Genomic DNA, 25802 nt, shown 5'->3' on the forward strand with positions numbered 1-25802 from the left:
GGCTCATGCACTCAGGAATTATCCCTGCCAGTTTCGGGGGACCATATGGGATGCTGGGAATCGAACCCGGGTCGGCTGCATGCAAGGCAAACACCCTGTCCGCTGTGCTATCGCTCCAGCCCCATGTAGGCCTAGTTTTAAGACTCCCCCCCCCCCCCACCGTGGAGTTACAGTTTGCGTGAAACTGTACTCTGGGAACTTACTTCCTTTCATCAGGCTGTTTCTGCTCTCCCTGTGACCAGCCTCCGGGGGCGCCTGGCTGGGTGCCCTGGGGCTCCCCTGGCTGAGTGCTCCTGGGCTCCCCTGGCTGAGTGCTCCTCGGCTCCCTTGGCTGCGGCTTCTCCAGGGCCCAGGGTTCGAGGCCCCGTTGGTCTGCTTTGCCTGTAGCTGTTGCGAGCGGGCCCCACGCCCGACTGTTCATCGTTGGGAGCGAGCGAGTCGTCAGCCCTCCCTGCTCCCCGCTCTGAGCCCAGGCGTGGGTGACACCATCCCCGGAACGCCCGTGTGGCCTCTGGGCGAGTGGGAGAGGAAGTGACTGTGTGCCGAGGCCTCGACAACCTGCTTTCCTCGGGGGCGTGGGTCGTGCCACACCTGACAGTGTCCCAGGGGCTCCTGGAGGTCAGTGTGGGAGGGGCGCTCCCGGCAGGGCTGTGCCCGGGATCGGACCGGGGCCTCTCCCATGCCGCTCGTTAAAAGAGGAGAACGTCAGGTATGATCCAGCTGGTCAGGTTTTCATCTTTTTTTTTTGAATGCAGGAGCACTGCTATTTATTCAGCCATTGATCAAACTGATTGAATTGGGCATGAACTCCACATTACTATTTTTTTATACAGAATGTTAATTTTATTTTTTGTTCTTTTTTGAATCACCGTGAGATACTGTTACAAAGCTTTCCTTTGGAGTTTCAGTCATACAATGATCAATCACCCAACCCTCCACCAGTGCACATCTTCCACTACCAAGGTCCCCAGTCCTCCCCCCCCCCAATCCCATCCCTCTCCCTGCCTCTCTGGCAGACAGTCTCCCCCTTACTCTCTTTTGCTTGTTATGAATAGCTTAAGACGCCATGTGGCTGTAAGTGGCTGCTTGCTCCTGAAATTCTAATTTTTTCTTTTTTTTTTTTTTTTTTGCTTTTTGGGTCACACCCGGCGATGCTCAGGGCTTACTCTTGGCTCTGCACTCAGGAATCACTCCTGGCGGTGCTCAGGGGACCCTATGGGATGCTGGGAATCGAACTCCGGTCGGCCGTGTGCAAGGCAAACGCCCTTCCCGCTGTGCTATTGCTCCAGCCCCTGAAATTCTAAATTTTTAGATCATTAGGGTCTGGAGAAATCTCTGCAGTGAGTTGCTTGGTTCAGAGATTCTTTGGTGTGTCTCTGGATCACGGCCAGTAAGGAACTTAAGTAACAGCCGAGGCAGTTTGTGGGCGTGACCTTCAGGGTCCCACGGGGACCAGGGATGAGAGGGACCGGCCCATCCCCTATCCTGGAATTCGCCATCACTGCACCTGTACGTCTTTTGTGTGTCTCTGGATCAGGGCCCTTGTTTCCATCTTTTTCAGAGACAGAAACGACTGGCATGTGTCCTGCAGGGCGTGCCCGCTCACCCGAAGCACACCGCCCCTGCACCAGCCCGAACTGTGGCTTTTGATTTCTTTCATCCTTTATGGGTCCCTGAAATAAGGCCAATAAATGAGCTTGTATAGTGAGCCGGAGGTGGTTTGTGGGTGTGCCTCCCACAGTCCTAGCTTGGGTCGTTTATTTCTTTTTTTTGCTTTTTGGGTCACACCCAGCGATGCTCAGGGGTTCCTCCTGGCTCTGCACTCAGGAATTCCTCCTGGCGGTGCTCGGGGGACCCTATGGGATGGTGGGAATCGAACCTGGGTCGGCCACGTGTAGGGCAAACGCCCAACCCTCTGTGCTATCGCTCCAGACCCCGGGTTGTTTAATTTCTTGGTAAGCTTGGCCCCAAGTTGTTGGGGTCCAACCAAAGGCACAGCAGCAGTTTTGGGGTGTCAGGAAGCCCGAAGGCGCCATCAGGTTGCTGATGCTCTCCGCCGCAGGGACAGGTTGACCCGCTGGCCGCAGCGTTCCCCTCTGTCAGGTTTTATCTTACTAGAGCATATGCCTGTCGTTTTTTCTTTTTAATTTTTTTAGGAGGGGTGCATTCTCCTCGGTTGGCGCCTGGGTCTCTCTGTTCTTACGGACACAAGGGACCTTCCAGGGTTCCACAGCCCCACGCCGTGGGGTGTCGGGTGCGGTGGGAGCTGTTCTCTCGTCCCTTCCCCCCTCAGACAGCGAGCCAGGGCCGGACCTTAGCACGCGGCCATCCAGGCTCCATCCCGGGCCGCCCACACGGACCCCGAGCACTGCTAGGAGCAGTTCCTGAGCGCAGAGCCGGGAGTGGCGCATGAACGCCTCTGGGTGTGACCCCCAACTGCTCCCCCCCAAAGAAACATACGAAGTCCGGAGAACGGAGCCCTGCCGGCCCTGCACGCCCTCCTCCCTCTTCCTCCCTTGCCTTCCCCGGCCTCTGGCCTCCGAAGGCCCGTGTCCAGGAGTCACTCTGGGCAGGGCGGAGGTCAGCCCGGGCCTGCAGGGCTTGTGCCCCCTCCTGCCACCCTAACCCGCCCAGCCCCCTCGCCCAGTGCTCCCGCTCGCCCAGGTGCTCCCACCCGCCCAGCTGTCTTGCCCAGCCCTGCAGCTCTGCTGCCCACCAGTGGCCACTCCTCCCATCGCCCGCCTTCCGTCGGTGGAGGAGCTGTGGCACTTGGCTGCCGGCGGGCAGAGGCAGTGGGCAGCTCTGAGGGGCCTGACAGGACGGAGGCCTGTTCTGATGGGGAATTAGATGACTCACGCCCTTTTGTATCCGGAGTCTTGACTCTTTTGAAGTGCAGCGTAGACGTTCTCTTGCGTGTGCAGGTTCCCCGCTTGTCTTAAAGGGCCCCATGAGGGGCTGGAGAGACAGCACAGCGGGGAGGGCGTTTGCCCTGCACGCGGCCAACCCGGGTCGATTCCCAGCATCCCATAGGGCCCCCCGAGCACCGCCAGGAGTGACTCCTGAGTAGTGCAGAACCAGGGGAAGCCCCTGAGCATCGCCGGGTGGGACCCAAAAAGAAAAACAAAAGGGCCCATGAGCCATACAGGGCAGCATCGTTCCACACTACGTTGAGAGTGGGGGTGCGTGGAAACAAGGTGGCTGTGTGTTTTTTTCCTTTCTTGCAATTTTGGCACTTTTTTTGCCTTTGAAAGAAAAGGTGTTTCAAAAAAATTAAAAACAAAACAAAAATGGTGCAGCCTCTTTAGGAGTTCTTGAAATAATCATCTCTTTCGAATGGATGATTAAAGTCACACACACACACACACACACACACACACACACACACACACACCCCCAGTCTCTCTATTGTTATTTGGTAAATTTAGGAGAAAAATAAAAGTTCAAGTTGTGATTTTGTTTTGGGTCACATTCCTGTAGTTCTCACTCGTGTGCCGCTGGGAAGACATAAACTCTGAGGAAAGACCCGTCAGCCGGGGGCTCGGACTGGCAGGCACGAGGCCCCAAGGTCGGTCCCGGCACTGCCAGCGTCCCCCCGGCTGGTCTCCTGGTCACCAGACAGGGCACCTCGCGGGGAACCGCTTTGCTTCCGATGTGGATTCAGAAACCGTGAGGCTAACCGAGAGCTTAGTCCAAGGGGGGTGGTCGTGATGCCCACGTCCTCGGAGTCACGAGGGCCTAGGAGGTGACGAGTGTGTCTGACGCGGCGTGTTGCCTGCTGAGACCCACGAGCAGTGACGCTGGCCCCTTCCTTTGCAAGCGACGCAGCCACATTTCTGAGCCGGGTCTTCGGCCGACGGAAATGGAAGCCTGAAATGGGTGCAGCCCTCATCGCCACGGGATTGCCCAACTCGTAAAGGGTGTTCAGATTTCTTTAAAATTCACATAATTAGGGCTGGAGAGAGTGCTGTGGGCAGGGTGCCTTCCTTGCACGTGGCGGTCCCAGGTTTGACTCATGGGCTTCCCTGAGCACAGCTGGAGAGGCCCCGAACCAAACTGTCTCCCGCATGTCAGCGTTGAGAATAGGCAGTGCCGATGATGCTTTTGCTCAGTCCACAGTATCTGATAAAAGTAAACGTGGCAGATTAGAAGCTAAAAAAAAACCAAAAACGAAAACAAACAAAACCCACAGCGTCTGCGTCACAGTCATGTAACCTAGAAACATTTCCCGGAGCCGGAGCGACAGCACGGCGGTCAGGACGCTCACCTTGCACGCGGCTGACTCAGGTTCGACCCCCGGCATCCTATATGGTCCCCTGAGCACCGCCAGGAGGAATTCCTGAGAGCCGAGCCAGGAGTGACCCCTGAGCACTGCCGGGTGTGACCCCAAACAGAAACCTGAAAACAAGCACAGAACCCCCTAACCCCCAAAGTGTTCCAGTGGCCTGAATCCTGTAAAACTCAGTTCCGCCCTCCCCTCCTTCCTCCTCCTGCTTTTTGGACACAGCTCGGCGCGTTCTGCCTATCTCGGGGGTCACTCCTGGCAGGCAGGGGCACCCTGTGCAGAGCCAGAGGCGGGCCCAGGGTGAGTGGCGCAGCCGCCCTCCGCCCTCGGCGAAGTCTGGACTTTGAGGAACGTCGATCCTCTTAGTATCGTGACTCCAGACTTCTTGTAGAGACGGCGTCATTTAATTCTCATTCGTTTTGGGGGGCTACTTCCTGTGGGGTGCTCAGCGGGGGCCACCGTGCTGCTTCCACCGGCAGGGTGGGGGGACACCCTGGCTGGCCCAGCAGGGCCTCGAGGGTGGCCACGGCAGTGCGGGACCCCAGCCCTTGTGCGCTGGCCTCTGGACCCCGACGGTTCATTTCCGGCGACAGCCTTGAAAGGCTTCAGCCCAGGCTGACTGGGAAAGGTCTGGGTTTCCTTACGGAACGTCTGAAACGAGAGGACTTGGTGAGGGCCGAGAGAGAGAGAGAACAGTGGGGAGCACAGCTAGGGACCAGCCCCGAGCGCGGCCAGGTGTGGCCCCCAAAACAAAACAAGACACACGACTCGGAGGCGGGCGCTCAGCCCGTAGCTGGTCTGGCGGTGCAGTTGTGGCTGCGGTAGTTCCCTTCCTGGGGAGTCCGCGCCATCCCGCGCCTCTTGTCCTCTCCCCGTGTGACCGCCCGCTGTGGCGGGGGGGTCTCCCGCGAGGCGGGAGGAGACCCGGCCCCTGACTTCGGACACGCCCGTGCCCGGACCCGGTGGAGCCTGCCCCGTGCGTCCGCGTTGTCCCGGGCTGCGTCGCTGGTGTCAGCCCCGCTCTGCTCTTGTGTGTTCCAGACGAGGGCAACGAGACCGAGGCCCAGCCGCCGCAGAACAGCCAGGTGATGTGGAAGCAAGGCCGGCAGCTGCTGCGACAGTACGTACCCCGCCTGCGGGAGGAGCCCACCCGCCCCCATGGAGACCGTCGGCCGGGGCGCTCCTCTGTGTTGGGACGCAGAAATGTTTTCCCCTGTGGGGAATGTTTTTTTCAGAAATATCAATGAGAAGCATCGAGAAAACATTCTCTTCGTAGTTTCTGCATCACCAGGGGGTTGTACACGGAGACTTCTCAGTTTTATTACTTCGCCTTACATTTAGAGTAAAAAGAGTAGAATTCTTTTCAACTCTTTCATAGGTAAAAGAATTCTATGCCCGTATCGTGGCTCTTTCTGTACTCGGACATATGTGTTTAATCCATAGTCACGTGTAGTTTTCTTTTGGGGGCGGTGATCAGGGGTCACTCCTGGCTCTGCACTCGGGACTTACTCCTGGCGGTGCTGGGGGCACCTTATAGGACGCCGGGGATGGAACCCGGGTCAGCCGCGTGCAAGGCAGACACTCTGCCCGCTGTGCCGCCGCTCTGGCCCCTGCTATTGTATTTTTCAAACCTCTGGACGCATCAAGGGCTTCCTGAGTTTCTCAGACGTGTAGCTTGAGCCCTGATCCACTCTCCGAGGAGACGCGTGCTGGAGACTGAAGGGAGCAGGGCCTGTGGCGAGTGTGAGCTGCCCAGTCACTGGCCCTGGCAGGAAACCATTGAAACTGGTCTTCAGACGCGAGAGTTTGAGTGCCCGCTCGCCTGCCTTCCCCAAACAACAGTGCTCCCGAGAGAGTCCGGAGAGAGTCGAGGGCAGGGGGCGTGGTCACGCAGCAGGGCTTGGCAGGACACGCCAAGACACCATAGAGCAGGCAGCTGGCCTGGGTCAAACCCAGCATCCCCTATGGTCCTCTCGGCCTGCCAGGACGGACCCCTGAGTGCAGAGCCAGGAGTAACCCCTGAGCTCAGCCAGGTGTGACCCCCAAAAACTATTAAAAAAAAAACAAAAACCAAAGAAAAGCTACCTCTTTCCCTTGTCTCCACCCAGGAGGTCTGGGTAGAATTGCAGATTTTTTCCTCTTAGCTAGTCCAGGGACTGCTGCCTCCCTTCTCCAGGAGGGACCGTTTGAAACACACTAACTCCTTCTGTGTGATTAAGAAACAATCCAGACATTCTTTCTGGATCTCAGACAGTTGCTCCAAGGACACATCAAAACAGGCCAAGGGGCTGTTGGCAACAGTGCTCCCCCGAGGGGCGGCCCTGCCCGGCCCTGCCGAGGTGCGGGCAGACCAGCCCGATGAATGGGGCATTGTGGGGATCTTTGATTTCTCTGTGCCCCTCGAGGCTGGTACCGCCAGCGACGGCCCCGTCTGCAGCTGGTGGCGTCTTTATTAGCGGGGGCAGCGGGCGAGCGCGGTGCCCGCTGCGAGGCCTCCCGGGCCCCGGGCGTTCCATGCCCCCCTCGCCTTCTGCCTCGTGGCGGCCCGCGCGGCCCCCGCCGCTGACCCGGAGCCCCCCTCCCGCCCGCCCAGGTACCTGCAGGAGGTGGGCTACACGGACACCATCCTGGACGTCAAGTCCAAGCGCGTGCGCGCCCTGCTGGGCTTCGCGAGCGACGCCACTGACCGCGACGAGGACAAGAACCCAGACTCGGTCCTGAACGGCACCGAGGCCGACGCGAAGGAGGCGGCGATGATCGGGTGAGTGCCCCGTCCCAGCCCCTGTCCCGCCGGGAGCAACACTCCTGCCACGTGTGCGGGAACAGCTCACTGCGTGGCGTCGGAATAAAGTTGAACAGAAAACCGGAAAGTTTCACTCTGTCAGCAGGGGCAGGTGGGGGTAGAACTGTGTCGTCTCTGACGTTAAGGCTTTCTATTTAGAGGGGTTTTTCCTTTCTTTTTTTAATCCATTTGAGACTTAGGAAGAGGATGTGGGCGCGCAGGCAGGGAAGGGACCCCACGGCAGCGGGGTCGCTGGAAGTGGGAAGGCCTCAGGAGCCTGCCTGGTGCGACTGCCACTTGTTGTAGAATCGTCAGAGATGCGACCGGGAAGTTCAGCTCGACTCAGAAGGAATGAAATCCCATTCCTCAGGATCTAGGAGTCACGTACATCAGATTCTCCAGGAGAAAGCTTTCTCTTACCCATAATATTTCTTTTGGAAAAAATACTTTCGAAGCACATCTTTTTAAACTGACAGGAAAAGTCAAAAGTCCACGTAGCTGAAGTTCCATGTGTTTTATCTTGTGTCATGCAGTGATAAGGAGTCCTGCCTGCTCAGAGTAAACTGCAACAGTTGATGCGATTCTGGAATAAAAAGCCAAAGCTTAGTGAGCGTCTACACTCGTTGTTACTTTCTTTTAATTCATGGCTTGGATTGAAGATAGGCTGTCATGGAACTTTCTGCAGATTTTCTAATGAGAATGTAGGTTCTGTCGTTTGGAAAAGAAAATTCTTGAAAGTCTAGGGAAAAGCTCAAAAGCTTTTCACAACTTTCAGGAACAAAAGTGACCAGAGCCTTCCTAGATGTCATAATTAGTAAAGAAAACGTTAGCTTGTTCTTGTAAATGTGATGTGGACAGCTTCTGTGCAGACAGGCTCTGGGTTCTGTGGGGCCATGACTCTGGGTCTACTCTGGTCGCTGACCCCGGCTGGCTCAGGGGCTGCCAGTGGTGGTGCCCGGGGAGCTCTTGGTGCTGGGGGTCAGGTCGGGCCACGTGCAGGCCCAGGGCGCCCGCCCGGAGCTGTCTCCTGGGCCTTCGGCGCGGTTTACTGACAAGGCGTTCTTCTGAGTGTCTGATTTATGCAGGACTAGAGAACAGGATGAGGTGGGGGGTGCGGGGGGGGGGGGGGGCAGAACTCGCTCTCAGCGGATGGGAAATTTGAGATTTACCAGCTTAGAGATATTCTCTGTACTTGTGGCCTTGTGGCTGAGTGTTTTAGGCAAGTGTCTTCTCTCGAGTATCTTACAGTACAAGTATAATCTTATCTTGAACATCCCCCGGTGAACTAATAAATCCTTCGGTTTGCCCGGGGGTCTCCCCCCCTGCTGGGGACCACCAGGGCCACACAGCTGGGGCTCGCACCCGGGGCCGTCCGCTGTTCTCTGGCCACTCGGGGATGGTTTGCTGCGTGTTTTGACGGGACTGAAGCCGGGTCAGGTGTTTGACACTCAGTGACTTCCAAGAGGCGGCTGGTTTAGTCAGCAACGGGCCGCCAGAGTGCCTGGTGATACCCGGCGCTGCGGGCAGTCTCCTCCCTGGGAAGGACCCAACGAGCTTCCGTAGTATTGGCTCAGGCAGTGGATTGTTTGCAGTGACTGACGCACTGAGTTCACTTTGTTCTTTGCTGGTGGGGTGTTGGGGCCATGCCCAGGGGTGCTCAGGGGCCAGCAAGAGATTGTGTTGGGGAAAAGAACTTATTCACTAGTTATTTTCTTAGTTGTCAAAACGTATCAGAAGAAGAGTTGTTGAGAAGGATAGAGGAAAGTGGAGGCAGAAATAGTAAACACTGATAAGGTAAGGTAAGGTAAAGGCCCTCCCGTTGATCGTCGATTTGCTCGAGCGGGCCCAGTAACGTCTCCATTGGAGACTTTGTTGTTACTGTGTCTGGCATACCGAATACTCTCGGTAGCTTGCCGGGCTCTCCGAGAGGGGCGGAGGAATCGAACTCGGGTCGGCCATGTTGGCCGCTTGTAAGGCGAACGCCCTACCGCTGTGCTATCGCTCCAGCCCCCAGTAAACACTGATGTAAAACACTTTTAGTAAACACTGATGTAAAATAAAATAAAACACTGATGTAAAATAAAATATTTTATTTAGTTTATTTTTATTTGTAAAATAAAATATTTTATTTAGTTTATTTTACACTGATGTAAAATAAAATAAAACACTGATGTAAAAATAAATACGTTAAGGTTGATTTAAGAATACGATCAAGGGGCTGGAGAGATAGCACAGCGGGAAGGGCGTTTGCCTTGCACGCGGCTGACCTGGGTTCGATTCCCAGCATCCCCATATGGTCCCCTGAGCACTGCCAGGAGTAATTCCTGAGTGCAGAGCCAGGAGTAACCCCTGTGCATCGCCAGGTGTGACCCAAAAAGCAAAAATAAATAAATAAGTAAATAAAGAATCAGATCGATAGGAATTGGGAGCAGTTCTCTATGGAGGATTATCATTAATCTGATACGATCGCAACATCTTTTCAAAAGAGTAATTACTTCCGATATTTGCTTGTCGAATTAAATGTCTGGGAGTTTACTGTCTGGGAGACGAATCAGTGCAGATCATGGCATTAGTTGGGGGATCATAGTTGCGATCTGAGCGAAGTCATCGCCGCCTGTCACGAACTAACTCTCGACCCCGAGCGAGGAACCAGCTAACAAGATGTCTTTGTCTCGAGCAGAAAATCCGAGCTGACAGACTCTGCCTCCGTGCTGGATAATTTCAAGTTCCTCGATAGCGCCGCAGAGCTGAGTGACGAAGATGAGGACGACGACGTTGATGGGAGGGAGAAGAGCATCGTGGACACGTCCACGGTGAGCGGGGCGGGGGGCTCGGGCGGGCTCCTGCCCCACCTCGATCTCGGCCCTTGACTCTGCCTCGGGGCCGGGCCCGGCGTCTCCGTGAGTTTCCAGCGTGGCTTTTAAATCCGAGTGTTTTACATGGAGCGGGAGGTTGGCCTTCTGTTAGCTCCCGCCCCCTCCTGCGTTTCCGGGGGGCTGGTGGGTCCGGGGAGTGTGTGTGTGGGACCCTGCGGGTCCGGTTGCCGAGGCCCCGGGCTCATAGACCCACGTGGGAGCCGGCCGCTCTGGTCCTGGGGCCGCTCGGCAGACGTGCTCCAACAGCTGCGTGTGCCCTTCCGGGAGGGTCCGTGTTGTTCAGGGTCTCACAGGCGGAAGCGCCTCCCCGGGGAGGTTGCCTGAGAACCGCTTCCTCTCCCCTCGGGCCTCTCCCCTCCCCGGTCAGCCCTCTTCTCCTGACCGCCCCCTCTGCCTCTTCTCTTCACCCCTTTTGAAGGAAAAGATGAGGCCACACTTGGGTTCCCCTCCTCCCTTGGAAGTTGTCCGCATTTCCTCTCTTACATTTTTTTTTTGCTTTGCCTTGGGGTCCCTCCTGGTGGTGCTCTGGGGACTGTCAGGTGCCGGGGATGGAACCGGCACCTCCCGCTTGCAAAGCCCAGTGCGCTGCCCATTGAGCTCTCTCTCCGGCCCTCCTTGTTCATGTTTTCCCTCCCTCCCTCCCTCCCTCCCTCCCTCCCTCCCTCCCTTTTCCTTCTTTCCCTCCTCCCTCCTCCCACGAGTGCCTTGTGAAGCTTGAGTCGGGGTTTTCTGAGTCTGCGGCTCTTGTGATCGTAAGTTTTGTGAGGAGGTAATGTTGAACAGTTAGAAATCATTTTTCGCATCACGACTGAAGAGTTTCTCCTCAGGGGTAGGTCCGGCTATCTGCAGAGACTGCGGCCCAGAAACGGGTTTCCCCTGATGTGTGTCAGGACGCTTTCCCTTGCTCTGTCGTGAATTGTGGTTGGCCTGCCTGAGTCGTCAGTGCTCGCAGCCCGTGGTTCTGTCGGTGTATTGGCTGCAGTCCCGGGGGTTGGACCCAGGACCTCACACCTGCGAGGCGAGCACTGCATGCTGGAGCAACACCTCCGGCCCCGTTCATTGCAGTCAGTTTCAGGGCCAGGGATGCGTCCTCACGTGGGGGGGCCTGGGCGGTCAGTGCTACAGCCCAGCACTGGGAGAGTCGCATGGACTCGGGCTGCACGCTGCAAAGCTCCCGGAAACGGTCTCTCACTGGCTCCTGGGTTGGGTAGGTGGGACGCTGACCAGTGGCTTCTCTTTTTCCTTTTTCAGTTGCTTTTCGGGTCCCACCCGGCGATGCTCAGGGGTTCGTCCTGGCTCTGCACTCGGGAATCGCGTCCTGGCCGTGCTTGGGGGACCCTGTGGGATGCCGGGCATCGAACCCGGGTCGGCCGCGTGCAAGGCAGACGCCCTTCCTCTGTGCTGCCGCTCCGGCCCCGACTCGTGGCTGTTCGCGTGGTGGCGGGGCCTGCCGTCCCGTCTGACCTGACCCTCTGGCCGACCCGGGTGTCCTCATGCCGCGCCTTGTCTCCTTAGATGGTCAGGAAAAAGGTGTCGTCCGAGAGCAACGAAGACCGGGATACCAAGGAAGCCCTGAAGGAGTTTGACTTCCTGGTGGCGCCCGAGGAAGGGGACGGGGAGTCCAGGAGCGCCGGCGACGGAACGGACTGGGGTAAGGAGCGGCCTGGGGGGTGCCGGTCGCGGAGTGGCCAGCGGGGCCTGCGTCCGGCCACGCGCGGGGTGGGCGCTTTGGAGGCCGTGTCCCGTCAGGCTGAGCGAGCGCTTTACGGCCGCTGTGACCCGGCCACGTGGAAGCTGTCGCTGTGTACGTTCTGTGAGCCAGCATGCGTGGTCCCCTGAATGCAGCACTCTGTGTGTGTGTGTGTGTGTGTGTGTGTGTGTGTGTGTGTGTGTGTGCGCGTTTCAACAAAGTGGCACCAATAGCTACTTATTTTTCTGCTTTGTGAGCAATGTGGTATGAACGTGATTTTTGAAACGTACACAGCCCACCGTCTTTTCTCTCCCCCCTTCCTGTGTTGGCGAGACGTCGGGGGCCCACACCTGCACTTGGCAGGGCTTCTGCGTCTGTGGCTTTCGTGAGCCTCGGTCTGGGGGGGAGGCGGTGCCGGGCGGTCCTGGGTAGCTGCTCCGGCCGCTCCGGCCCCCTCTGTTGCTTGCACGCCTCGCTGGGGCCCCGGTCACAGCCACAGAGGGCCCAGGCCCGGCAGGCCCAGGGCTCCCCCCGGAGCTGTCACAGGTGGAGGAGGATTCACGTCGGGTCCTGGCTTCACTGGCCGAGCAGGAGGACACGGGGGGATCGTCAGAGAGCTCGCTGCCGGCGTCTGTGCTGCAGGAGGGGGCAGAGTCGGGCTGACCATGTGGTGGCTGGGCCATCGCTCCTCTCTGACCGACAACTAATTCTGAAGTCAAAAGAAAAAAGCCGAGTTATTTGTGTATCATCAGTTGAAACGGTTATTTCTGTATCATCTCTCAGGCAAGGGCAGGGGGTCGTTGATCTTTCGTTTGTTTGTTGTTTGTTTGGTCTTTTTGGCCACACCGGCGGCACTCAGAGCTTCCTCCCCGCTCTGTGCTCAGTATCGTTCCCGACGGTGTCTGGGGGCCGCGTGGGGATTGAGGTGCGGTTGGCTACACTCAGAGCAGATGCTCTGCCCGCCGTTGACTAGCATTTCTTGGTAAAGCCCTGTGTTTCGTGACCTTTCGTTCCACCCGAAACAACACGATGGAAGCAGTTTCTGCTCAGCCCCCAGAAGGAAACGCTGTCGGCCAGTTCTGAGCCTCCCCGAAAGAGGGGTTCCGAGTGGGGTCCCTCGCCCGCCCGCTCTCCTGTCCTGTCAGGAGACCAGACGGCCCTTACGTTGCACAAGGGCCTTGTTTTCTGCCAGGTGCAGGCGAGTTACTTGTTGAGCTTTTGTCGCCCTTATCGGGACTTCCCGTGTGTGCAGCGCTGACTCTGCTCAGGAACCCACGGGGCCGTGCTCCGGCGCTGGCTTGCAGACACGCTGCAGGCTGACTGGCAGGGTCAGGGCCGCAGTCGCTGGCGAGGCGATGCAGTGACCCAGTCGGCCCACAAGGCCCCGCACTCTCGTGCTCCTGACCCCGGCCCCTTCACTGGGGCGTGGTCGGGCGATTCCGGGCGGGCACCCGAGGCAGCTGATGCCCTTCCTTTCCCCCTTTTTTGTAAAAAACAGGCAGCGTGATCCGCAGCAATTCCTCGGTCGTCGACTCTAGTGGTTGTCTAGTGGCTGTGTCACATTCGCACAGAACAGAGCTTGGAAACCAAAAAGAAGACAGTGAGCTTTCCCTCCTTTCCTTGCTCACGAGTGAGCTTCTCAGCGGGTGCCGCGGGGTCTTTGCACGGAGCCGGCCGTGGGCGAGGCACAGTCCCAGAGGGCACGTCCGCGGGAGCGGGCCTCACTGCGGGCGGAGTTGCGGCTTGAGCTTCCGGGGGCCCCCGTGTGAGCGGGCCCGGGTGGCAGCGCAGCTGGTGCAACAAGTCGCCCTCGCCTGCCGGGAGGGCTCTGGGGGGGCGTGAGGGAGGCCCCACACGCAGCGCACTTCCTCAGCAGCGTCTGCTCAGGGCCTGTGGCTCGGACCCCTCCCTGACGCCAGGAGAGCCTGTCCTTGAGAGTCAGAGCATCCGAGTGGCACTCGACGAACAAAGCTAGATGGTAACCCAGTTTCACGGAGGGGACGTTCAGATCTGTCCGTGGTACCTTCATACCTGGTACTCCGACTTCCCTCCCCAGCAAGGGTGAGAGCGTGATACCCAGCGCCTCGCTGCAGACCAGGGCGCCTCACTGCACCTTTCACGAGTCGGTCTAGTTAAGGTGATGACAAGGCTGAATTGTACTTAAAAAAACCTGGAGATATTTTAGGGTACAAAAGTCACCCTGTTTAATTTATGAATTTATGATTGATGAAAATAAATATTTAGATTGTTGTTTTGCAAAAAATAGATTGTTCTAGTGATCATAGTTGACTGTTTTATGGAAAAAGGAAGGAAAAAGAGGCCTTGTATTCCCCAAGGTCCATCGAGCAGCTGGTGTGTTTGAATTTGGGTTTGGAGCCTCACGCCATGGGCTGAGGTGCCCGTGACCTGCTCCCCACGGTTCCGCAGGGAGCTGTGCAGTGCCAGGACTCGAACCCAGGCCTCCTGCGCACTCAGCATGTGCTCGGGCCCTTGGCGCCACTTTCCCAGCCCGGAAGTGACGTCTGACCTAGGGCTGACCATTAGTGAAAACAGGATCCCCGTAAGCCACAGAACCTCAGTCATATTAGGAGTTAAAGAGAATGATAAGGAAACAATGAAGTTTCTCAGCATTTGGAATTTTGAGAACCCTAAGAGGGATTCCTGTGAATCCTGCTCAGTCCTGTGTGTGCCGAGAGCCAGGCTGAGCCCGTGACGCTCCGTAGCCTGCTGGGGTCCCGTGGGCAGGCCTGGGGACCGTCACAGATGGCCATGAGTGTGATGGAGAATCAACAGGGAGGGGAGCCGTGTGCTCCCCATGGTGGCCAGGGGGGCCAGCCGCTGTTTAGGACGGGGTGGCCAGTGCAGTTCCTCTCAGAGGGGACAGCTATGGAGGAGGGTGGCACTCCAGAGAAAGCCAGAACAAGGGGACTCACCTGGCAGTCCCCGTGAGGGCCAGGGAAGCGGTGTAAGAAGTGACTGGCACAGGGAACTGGAGCCCGCTGGGGCGTGGACGCCCAGGAGAGGCCGGGCCCCAGAGGCTCAGGGCAGCGTGTTAGTAAGGGGACAGGCTGGTCCCACTGTCCCAGCCAGAGGGGGTGGGTGGGGAAGGGGCGATTGCACGAGCCGCCCCCACGCGCCTGCGTCCGCAGGATTCACCGGCCGTTGGCCGTGGGCGCGAGGGGAAGGGGGTGATGGCAGGAGGCAAAGGAGAACGGGGATGGGGAAGGAGCGGAGCAGCTGTGGGAGCCGAGTTTGGCTTTGGGAGGGGAGTTTGGCCCGACAGGTGTCCTGGGAACCGGCAGTGGGCGGGCCCGCCGGACCGTGTACAGCATCTGCGCCACATTCTCTTCTCCTCCAAGCGAAAGTCATCAAAAGTTGTTTCTCCTGGAGGCTGGATTCACAAACTGACAATCACTCGTTTCAAAGTGTGGGTGAGAGCAGGTGGGTCCGTTTGCAGAGCAGAGGTGGCCCAAACAGAGAACACTCGGGAAGAGGGGGCCCCATCCCAGAATTCCCTTCCTTTGTCCTGGAATAAGAAAAAAAAAAGATCGTGGTTGGGTTTTTTATTATTTTTTTTGTGAGTCAGTTTTAATTGAATTCAGAAAAATGGCGTGGAGATGAGGGGCTCCTGGTCCAAGTTCAGGGCTTCGTCTGCTCCCACCGCTCGGTTCTTGCGACCTGCCGCTCTGCGTCTTTTTCAAGGACGTGTGCTGGGACCTGGAGACGCCCACTCGGTCTCCTGGTCCTGCGACTGCTCCGGCGGGCAGGCGGTGGCTTTGGAAGACGGTGGCCTGCGTCAGGGGTCACGTCCCGCCGTGCGCTCGGAACCTCACTGAACAAGGCTGTCTCGTCTGTTTCCCTCCGTTTAGAGAAGGAGGACCAAGGTCTGGTGCCGGAAGCCTGGAATGTGGACCAGGGAGTGATCACCAAGCTCAAGGAGCAGTACAAAAAGGAGAGGAAGGGGAAGAAGGGGGTGAAGAGTAAGTGGAATACACTGTCTGTCCGTCACGACCCGCGCCTCTCTCTCCTCCCCGTTTTTTTTCCTCCAATGTTTTCCTGAGCTACTTACTCTTTTCTGTGCCTGACGTCTTTCCGTTCACCTGTTCTCAGGGGTTGAAATTAAGTGAGAGGCTGTTTGAGTTCACGAACTTAAAACTGGACGTGTGTTGTGGAACCACGACACGGCCTGATGGGCAACCCAGAGACTCACGGAAGCGTGGGCTTGTGGCTTCAAACAGGACAATAATTGGATGTTCACAAGTGTGGGTACTTTCTGGCCACAAAGACCTTTTTTTTTTTTTTACTATTGACAGTGAAAAAAATCTCACGCTGTGTGACCCTCTGGATACCCACCAAAATGATTGCATCTGATTTTAGACCTTAGAGACAAAAGAGAAAATTAATTTCTACCCCTGAATATTCTCTCTGTCCATCCACACGACTCGTTCGCTCTCGCCACTCCTATATGCTATACAGGGCACCGTGTCGAGTATGTGACTTCCGAAAGTATCTTCTCATTTGAAACGAGGGGGGCGGGGGCACGGTTCAATTCACCATTTTATTACCGATCAGCTTTTTCCTTTTTGATGAAATGGGTGCCGCATCCAAGCCAGAAACCGCGATTGTAGAACGCTCACGCCCTGTGAATCATATACACGTACATATAGAAAACATTCATTTTGCAAATCATGAATGCTGGTAGCAGTCGGGTAAGCTTTCCTAGGCTCGGTAAGGGCGGCTTCGGAGTGTGGTTGAGCCCCGCGGGCTCATCGGTATCCTGAGAAGGGTGGGAGGGCGGCTTGAGGGCGGGAGGGCTGCACGGTGCCCAGGCCCGGGGTCTTCGGGCCCAGGAGCGCCCACCTCAGGGATGGAAGAATGGAGTCAGAGGGGGCTAAGACCCAACCAGGGAGGCTGGAATTGAAAGGCTGCAGAAGGCTGCAAGAATATATATATATATATATTTTTCCTTCTTTCCTTAGAGTGATGATACGATTTTTCAAAGTCACTTTCAGGAAACTGATCCTGTTGGGATTGTCTTTTACAACCTGGCAGTTACTTATAAATATTTGCATCTTTATTGGCTCGATTTTAAAGTTTATAACTGTTCTGCAGGAATCGATCAAAGGTGATGTTATGCCTCTAGCGATAGTGTCTTTTTACCAGCCGTGAGCTTATGGAGAGGTGTTGTCACTTAATGTCCCCATGGTAGAAATTCAGTCATAGTGAGAACAATTAATAGTAAAAGCCTAAAAAATTGTGCCTTTTTACCCAAAGAATACTGATTTAAAAATTAGTCATAAACATAGATGTGATTGGTTAAGGCTTCTTGGAGCCACGGCAAAAGCATTAAACTGAAAATCTGAAAAGAATCTGTGGTTATTATTAGGAACAAGCAGAGTATTTTATTTCTAGACTGACTTAAAGTTTTGATAAGTTGGGGCTGGAGTGACAGCACAGCGGGGAGGGCGTTTGCCTTGCACGCGGGGACACGGGTTCGATCCCCGGCATCCCATAGGGTCCCCCGAGCACGCCCAGGAGTGATTCCTGAGTGCAGAGCCGGGAGGAACCCCTGTGCATCGTCGGGTGTGACCCAAAAAAGCAAAAAAAAAAAAAAAGTTTTGATACATTTCTTAAGTCATTAGGATACAGTAACAAATGTCTGGAAAGGCGAAGCCTTTTCTGTCAGAAAGTCATCCAAGGGGTTCGTAGGATTCTGCTGCGCATTGATGATCCCATCCGCTCCTGCCGGTCCCAAGGCATAGCTTTAGTTGAAATTTAGTTTTTCAGTTTCAAACCTGCATCATTTGACTGGAACGGTATTCCTACTAACGGAAGGTCTCAGGTTTCCTGAATCTGGGGAGTCTGGTCGGTGGTCAGGCACGTGGCTCCTGGACGCTCGTGGTTGGGCAAGGGGAAGTGCTCTCGGGGGGACTGTGCTGCCTTGTGATTCTGCCGCCTCCGGTTCCTGGGACCCGGATGAAGCGGCCGCCTGGGCACGTTCGAAGGCTTCGGCCACACGAACCAAGAGCACCGAGGACCAAAACGCCTTTGCGTTGATGCTGAAGTCCTGATTGATAAACGGCCATCGATCTTTTTTAAATTGAACTCTCGCCCCCTCGGCAGGCTGGTGTCTTTTTAATACGCCCAGTAGAAATATTTCCAGTCAAATTGTGTATCCGGACTGACTGCCTTGGCCTAGAATTCTCGGTATTGGTTAAAGTTGCTGAAAAATAGTTGCATTCTTTGCTGGTGTAGGGGGAAAAATCCGTAACGGACCCTGGGTAAGATTTTCCCATTCTTAATTAAACTTGTAACAGGAAAAACTACCGAAGATCTGTTTCAGCCTCTATCCTATATAAAACAGTCAAAACAGGCAAGTGGGAGAACGCAGCCCCAGTGCTCAGGTGAGTGGCCGTAGGGCAGGAGGTGGCCGGGTGCCGTAGCTGGAGGGATGGTGCCGGCACTGGCTGGCGCGGCTGGCAGAGCATCCGAGCACGCCCGAGCGCTCCGTATCGCGCAGCTGGAGTGATGTTTGCGTTAGTCTGATCTTTTAAAGCCCAAGTTTAAAAAAATGCTTTTCAAGACACAATAAACTCCCGCTTCAGCCAGTTCCTTTGATCAGAACGCGGGAGTCTGACGGCGAATGTCGGTTGTGGACGAGATCTTGGTGCGGTTTGGCCGCCATTAATCGTTTCCTCTCTTTTGTTCCCTCCCACCCACCCTTCTCTCTGTCCCTCCCTCCGTCCCTCCCTCTCTCCCTTCCCTCCCTCCCCTCCCTCCCCTCCCTCTCCCTCCCTCTCCCTTCGTCTGCGTGTGTCTCTCTGTTTCTGCTCCTTTTCTGGGCCAGGGCCCAATAGGTCCAAACTGCAAGACATGCTGGCCAACCTGCGGGACGTGGACGAGCTGCCCTCCCTGCAGCCCTCCGTGGGGCCGCCCGCCAGGCCCAGCAGCTCCCGGGGGCCCGAGCACGAGATGAACAGGGCGGATGAAGGTGAGTATTCCCGGGGTCCCGGCAAAAGCCATTTGCAGGGGGGGGCGTCGGCCGTGTGCTCTGTCCTGAACCCCCGGTCGGCTCGGGTCCAGCTGCAGTGGGCGGATCCAGCCTCAGGTTTTCCGGCTCGGTGAAGGGCGGATAAACTAACGGCCTGCGCTCCCAGGCCGGTGCCAGCATCCCGGGGGCCCTGGGGAGACCACGCCCATGCAGGGAAAGATGGGGCTCAGTCTCAAGTCGGTGTTCTCCGATAGTTTACATGAGCAACTTATCACTGACTCATGTAAGAATTTTCGCCAGTTTGAGTTAGTCTAAGACCCGATCTCAGGAGGAGCAAGTCAGCGTTTCTCTTCCTCCAGTAAGCAAGAGTTTCAGCAGGGATTTGTGCTGCCGCCCGAGTGACAGGTACCGTGAGGAGCCGCGGCAAGGCCCCGGGGCGAGGGCAGGAGACTTTGGGGGACCGCGCTGCAGGGCAGGTGTTTGAGAGTCTGGACGCTCGGGCCGGGCCTGGGGCTTCCTGCGTCTGGGCCGGGCCGGGAGCCTTTCCCTCTGTGCACGGTCTGAACTTGGTCTTGGGAGTCACCGCACCGTCTCCCTAGTGGCCTGTGATGGCCGTGCCGGGCTCCAGTCCAGCCCGGGAAGAAAGGACGTGATGCCCTTGGTGGCCTCTGGATGCGGAGCAGCTTCGATTCATTCTGGAATTTGTGCCAGCGCGAGAGAGTCTGATGCGCCCGTGGAAGCGCTTTGGGGCTCGTCCACCGCGAGGCTTAGTCTCGGCCGAGGGGACTGGCCCTCCTGCAGCGGCCAGCGCTGCCTCTTGCGGGCAGGTGCCCTCGCCCCGCACTCTCCGGCCCAGGGCTTTGGGTTGTTCTGAACGTTCCTTTCCTGTTCTCCTCGCAGTGGAAGCGCTGACGTTCCCGCCCTCCTCGGGGAAGTCGTTCATCATGGGAGCGGACGAGGCCCTGGAGAGCGAGCTGGGCCTCGGGGAGCTGGCCGGGCTGACCGTGGCCAACGAGGCCGACTCGCTGACCTACGACGTGAGTGTGGCCCGGGCTCCTGGGGAGTAAGGGCTGAGCTGTGAGGAGCAGCCGGCGGGGGCAGCCCCCGGGGACAGGCCAGTGGCGGGGAAGCCCCCGGGGACTGGGTGCAGGTCTGGTTCAGCCTGACCTTGAAACAGGAATACGTCTTTTTTTTTTTTTTAATTTTTTTCCCATTGAATCACCGTGATTCATGTTCAAGATTTAGCCATACAGTGATCGAACGCCCATCCCTCCGCCAGTGCACACTTGCCACCACCAGCGTCCCCAGTATCCCCCCACCCCCGCCCCCACCATCCCAGTCTTCACCCGGCCTCTACGGCAGACCGTTTCTCCAATACTCTCTCTCTTTGGGCATTATGTTTTGCTAGAATTTTCCCACCACCATTCAAGCCTGCCTGCCAGGGCAGACGCTGGATCACTTGTTCTCCACTGCTCGTTCCTAATACATCGGGTGCCACGGCCGCGCCCCTCTGGCATCCTAGATTGTAGATGGTTGGGTTCCAGAGACATCTCTGTAGAGCGCTGATCCATTTTGGGATTCAGTTGGGAGCCTCTGGACTAGGGCTGTTGGCGCACTAAGATGGCGCCCGGAGGCACATTGTGGGTGTGACAACCAGGCTGACAAGCGGTGGGAAGCCGGGGAGGGACAGGCCGGCACCGCTGCCACCATGAGGCTTGGAGACTTAGTCCTGGAACCCACATGCCTGGGCCTTGCTTGTGGAAGCTCTTGGTCGCCGGGGTTCCATCTGGAATAGGCAGGGAGACTGCACCTGCTCCATCTGGGGTGCCCCGGTGGAACTGGCTTGATAAGGGGCCTGGAGAGACCTCCGGCTCTGTGGTGTCTTCCGGAACTCGCTGCTGTGTCTCTGGACCAGGGCTGTTGGTGCGCTAAGATGGCTCCCGGGGGCACATTGTGGGGGCGACGGCCAGGCTGATGAGCGGGAGGGGAGCCGGGAAGGGACAGCCCGGCACCTCTGCCACCGTGTGGCATGGAGATTTGATCCTGGAGCCTGCGTGCCTGGACCTGGCTTGTGGAAGCTCCGAGTTGCTGGGTTTCCTTCGAAGTAGGCGGGGAGTCTGCACCTGCTCCGTCCGGGGTGCCCCGGTGAAATTGGCGTGGTATGGGGCCCAGAGAGATCTCTTCTGGGACTCACTGCTGTGTCTCTGGCTTTTGATCTCTTGCGAGATTTATTTATGGGTCTCTGAAGCAAGGCCAGTACTAGAGTTTACAGGGTGGTGTTGGAGTTAGTTCGTGGGGGTGGCTGCCAGTGCTTCCACGTATATGGGAAGTGGGGGGAGGTGGCCCACCCAAACTCCGTGAAAGCCTGGAGATTTCAGCCGCAAAACCTGCATACCTGAACTCTCAGCAGATTCTGTCTCAGTGAGGTCCGTCCGGAGATGGTGGAGTCAGGCCGGGGGTTGTGGAAGCAGGTGGCTGCTGGGGCTCCGCTTGGGCAGGCACAGACCAGTCGCCCCCCTCCGATTCATTGTAGTCTGTTCAGCCGTGCAGGGGTCTGAGATTAACTGTGGCTTTGGGTCTCTTCCGAGATTTATCTATGGGTCCCTGAAATAAGGCCAATAAGTGAGCTTGTATAGCTGAGTCCGAGGTGGTTGGCTCCCATATACCTAACTCTTGGCCATTTAATTTCTTGTTCAGCTTGGTCCCAAGTTGTTGGGGTCTGGCCAAAGGCACAGTGGCACTTTTTGGGGTGTCAGGAAGCCTGAAGGCAGCATCAGGCTGCTGGTGCACTCGCCCCACGGGACAGGTTGACCTGTTGGCGGCACCATACCCCCCAGGAATACACCTTAAGGACAGTCACATCCTTGTCCCCGCCTGGAGAGATGACCGTTGTGACCTTTTCCTGAATCCCTTTGTCAGTGGAGCGCGCCTGTTGTCTCTGGTGGGGGAACAGATTCTCTTTCCCATCCCAGGTCCTGGTCCCGGTGGCTGTTTTAAGGCATCGGTGATGACTCGTGGTTCGTGCCCGTGTATCTGCCTTTGTCTGCCCGGAAGTGGTGTGGGCTGCGGGTCGGCTGGGGGTGTGCAGGGCTCTCTGGGGGTGAAGGCTGGCCGGGAGCGAGACCCTCGTACCCCACCGGGCGTTCGCTTAATCTCAGCCCGGTTCTCTCCCCCACGCCTCCGTGGTCGGGCCCCATGTAACGGATTGTCCGCATCGAGTATTCGCCCGTCTCTCCCTTGGCGAAGCCCCTCTCACGCCTCACTGTCTCGTCGGAGACCAGAAGGCTCCTGCCTGGGGGCGTGGGGAGAGAGGAACCGGCCTGGCCCCCCTGCAGACCAGGACTCACCCCCCCCCCCCCGTGGGCCCTGGGCTGAGGGGCTGCCACGTGTGGCCACAGACTGGAGGGGCAGAGAGACGAGAAACAGTGGAAACTCTCTCTCGCTCTCTATTTTTTCATTCCCCATCAACACTCTTAAAACTTTTCTTCCTTGGGGCTGCAGTGATAGCACAGCGGGGAGGGCGTTTGCCTTGCACACAGCTGACCTGGGTTCGATCCCAGCATCCCGTACGGTCCCCCGAGCACCGCCAGGAGTCATTCCCGAGTGCAGAGCCGGGAGGAACCCCTGAGTGTGGCCCAAAAAACAAACAAACAAAAAAACTTTCTTCCTTTTTGTTTTCACTGAATTGCCGTGAAGGACAGTTACTCACGACTAGGCGTCGAGCGTTCGCGTTCCGACCCCGATCCCAATCCCTTCCCTCCACCGTGTTTCCTGCCGCTCCCACCCGCCTCTGTGGCAGCCCTTCCCCCGCCCCTCCGTCCACCCTCGCCTCAGCCAGCCCCCCGCTCTCTGGGGGCTGCTGTCCCCTTCATGTCGCAGGGCTAGAGCTGCTTCCCTGTGTGTGGGCGGGGGGTTCGGTTCATCTTTCCCTGCCACTGTGTGGTGGCCTGAAGTTCTCGCCTCACTTGCACCTTGCACCCGAGTCCGATTCTCTCCCCAGAACTAGTGCCCTGACTGTTCGGTGCAGTGATGGAACCCGGCCCTGGTGTTCCCTTCGCAACACCATGTGGGTGCAGAGTTTCTGAAAAACCGTTCCTGTCTACAGTGCTGCCTTTGGATAACTTTGCCTGTCTTTCACAGCACCGCTTAGCTTAGCTGTCTTGTGTGTGTGTGTGTGTGGGGGGGGGGGTGTCATACCTGGCAGTGCTCAGGGCTTGCTCCTCTTTCTGTGCTCAGAGATCACTCCTGACAGAGCCAGGTCAGCTGATTGCAAGGAAGGTCCCTTGACCCCGACTCTGGAACTTTTAGTCTAGCTTTGACACCCGTTTGAATCGGAACACGTCGCCTTCCTTCTGCGCCCATCCCTCCGCCCCGTCCCCGGGAGTCCCGACCCCTCTGTCCAGCCGTCCGCCCGCCCAGCCTATTTCGTCGCAGGACTCGGGCCGAGTTTGGCCCCTCATATACTGCAGTGCTGGACACGGCACCTCGCGCCCTGCCAGCCGTCCCCTGGGCGTGGGGCCCCACAGGCTGCCGTCCGGTCCCTTCTCCGCTTGTCACGAGCATCTCGTTCTCGCCTCAGTGCCGTTGGTCCCCGTGACCTGGCCGGGAGAGAAGCTCCGAGGGCTGTGATTTAGGCGGGACTCACTTTTCTTTCTGGGCCCCGGAGAAGTTTGGTCTCTTCTGTGACTTCGTTTAGCCCCTTTTGACGTCGAATCCTGCTGTCCTTAACAGCCTGCGTATTTCGTCCAAGGAAATTGCTCTTGACGTTCTGCTGACTCTACACATTGTTTTGGTTATTTCTATTAAAAAAAAAGAGATCGCTTGGAGAATCACAAAATGGTGGTGTGGTCGCCAGTCAGCAGGGTCTGCGTTTCCTGCTCCGAGGAGAATGTGTCTCAGCCTCTTCGTTCCGATTCTCCGCCAGATTGCCAACAACAAGGACGCGCTGAGGAAGACGTGGAACCCCAAGTTCACCCTGCGGAGCCACTTCGACGGCATCCGAGCCCTCGCCTTCCACCCCACCGAGCCCGTCCTGATCACCGCGTCAGAGGATCACACGCTGAAGATGTGGAATTTGCAGAAAACGGCTCCGACCAAAAAGTGAGACTGTCGCCCTTGCAACCCTCCCGGGAGCTCTCGGTAGAACAACACCCGAGTTGGTGTCAGTCCCCCCAAGCATCTCCCCTGGCTCTTTCCTCAGCACCGCAGGGTTGCTCCCCCGTGCTTGCTGTCACGTTCGGCGGGGGGCTGCCGGCAGGAAGGAGTGGCGGGCGGTGGCGGCTTGGCGTTCCCTGTCTGAGCGCCCGTGGCCGGCTGGGGCAGGGGGCGGCCTGGCCCTGACCGGGCTGGACTTGGGCAGCGGGGACGGGGGGAGGGCGGGAGGGGAGGCCTCCTCAGCCCCCTTCCTTGGTTGGGTCGGGGCCACGCCCAGCGGTGCTCAGGGGCTCCGGGGGACAGACCTGCGCTGAGTCGTCGAACCAGGCTCAGTCTCCTGCAGGGCCGGCGCCTCCCCACGGGCGCCCGCCCTGTTTCTCGAGGCCGCGGGCTGGTCCGGGCAGTGCGTGTCGGGCCCCGAACTCACCGCGCTTCCCTCCGCCTCAGGAGCACGTCTCTCGACGTGGAGCCCATCTACACCTTCCGGGCCCACAGGTAAGCGCGCGGCGGCCTGTCCTGGAGGTCGTATCGCCCTCACTCCCCGCGCCTGCCCCGGGGCTGGGGAGGAAGCGCCAGGGAGGGGATTGGCAGAGGCTCAGGCAAGCCTGTCGCGCGCAGAGGCTCTTGGCCCAGTCCGATCTCACGTGCGTGACGCGTGAGGCACACGCGCACAGAGGCAGGGCTGGGGCGTCTGCGTTCCTTTCTGGCGGGGCCGTTGTTCCGGGAAGGCCAGGCGCCACCGGTCACCTCATGAGACCACCAGGAGTGAGCCGCCGCCCCCCGGCCCAGAGGCGGCTCCGCGGATAGGAAGGGGAGGCCGGCAGGGCGCGGGCGTCGGTCCCCGGGCTTGTGTGTTGTGTGTTTTGGCCCTTTGCAAACTAGAAAGTGCTCCCGGATCCTTCTCCAGACTCTAGTCTGGGCTTGGCTTCCAGACCTGGGTTTGTTGCTTTTTGGGGGGGGGGGGGTGGGGGTGAGGGTCAGGTCACTACAAGCTCTGGCCCCGTCTCCCCCAGGGGCCCGGTGCTCTGCGTGGTGATGAGCAGTGACGGGGAGCAGTGCTACAGCGGCGGCAGCGACGGGCGCATCCAGGGCTGGAACACCACCAACCCCAACGTGGACCCCTACGACTCCTACGGTGCGTCGGGCGCGGCCGGGCCGGGTCTCTCCTCTCCCCCTCCCTCTCGCTCCCCTCCCCGCCCCTCTGTCCTGCGTCTGTCTGCGTGTCCTGCTGGAAGAGAGAAAGGCGGGGTCCCTCTGGGAAGGCCTCACATGGGGGTGCTGGTGCGGCACTGCCTGCTGTCCTCCTGGGAGGCGGTTATCCCTGGACCCGGGCCCTTTCCCCAGTGCTCCCCAGATCCCCCCGGTGACCCTCTGTCCCCGAGGGGCAGCCGTGCGGGAGAGTCAGTGCTCCCGTCCGCTTCTTACTTGGTTCGTTGATCTTGGTGTTCGGGCCACACCCGGCCTGCTCGGGGCTCCTGCCTGGCTCTGTGCTCAGGGCTCAGTCCTGGCCAGTCCTGGCTGACGCGGGGCCCCTGCACGCCTTAAGCTCCTTTTTGCCGGGCCCCATCTCCTTGCTTCGTCGGAGGCTGTCGAGACGGTGGTTCTTTGCAGTCTGTGTCGACAAAATGACCTCGATGGTCGCGAAGGGTCCGCTAGTGCGGGGGCCCCGCGTGGCCCCCTGTGGTCCCCTGAGCTCCTTGCGGTGGCCCGGCTGATCCCTGGCACTGCTGGGACCACTGGCTGGTGGGCCAGGAATCCCTGGGCGGGACCCCAGACTCATGAGCACCGGGCGGCCCCGGTCCCTGCCCTCACCTGGACGGGCTCGCCTGCCTGGGGACTGTGCAGCTCCGGGTCGCTGTGGGCCGCTTTCTCCGGTCTCTCGCTTATTTGTTCATCCTCGAGCTCTCGACGTGAGAATTTCTCTTTCTTATTGGGGGTGGGCTGCCCTGCTGTGCTCAGGGATCATCGTCCTGGCAGGCTCGGACCACGTAGGGTCTGGCATGGAAGCCGGCTGGGTCGCGTGAGCG

General features: G+C 58.1%; 2 protein-coding genes across 2 annotated transcripts in view; both read left to right on the forward strand.

The window, feature by feature from the left end:
- HEATR5B (HEAT repeat containing 5B) overlaps window positions 1-25802 on the forward strand; it is a 254056-nt gene that overhangs the window by 124611 nt on the left and 103643 nt on the right. The window lies entirely within an intron of this gene.
- Window positions 1-25802, forward strand: part of STRN (striatin) — a 76659-nt gene that overhangs the window by 43164 nt on the left and 7693 nt on the right. Inside the window, exons 4-13 of the mRNA XM_056125704.1 lie at window positions 5324-5402; window positions 6876-7043; window positions 9745-9877; window positions 11456-11591; window positions 15500-15610; window positions 18478-18621; window positions 19522-19658; window positions 23546-23721; window positions 24223-24270; window positions 24789-24910. Coding sequence (XP_055981679.1) covers window positions 5324-5402; window positions 6876-7043; window positions 9745-9877; window positions 11456-11591; window positions 15500-15610; window positions 18478-18621; window positions 19522-19658; window positions 23546-23721; window positions 24223-24270; window positions 24789-24910 — 1254 coding nt within the window. The remainder of the gene's footprint in view (window positions 1-5323; window positions 5403-6875; window positions 7044-9744; window positions 9878-11455; window positions 11592-15499; window positions 15611-18477; window positions 18622-19521; window positions 19659-23545; window positions 23722-24222; window positions 24271-24788; window positions 24911-25802) is intronic.

The sequence above is a fragment of the Sorex fumeus genome, unplaced genomic scaffold (assembly GCF_029834395.1).
Source record: "Sorex fumeus unplaced genomic scaffold, SorFum_2.1 ptg000006l, whole genome shotgun sequence".
NCBI lineage: Eukaryota > Metazoa > Chordata > Mammalia > Eulipotyphla > Soricidae > Sorex > Sorex fumeus.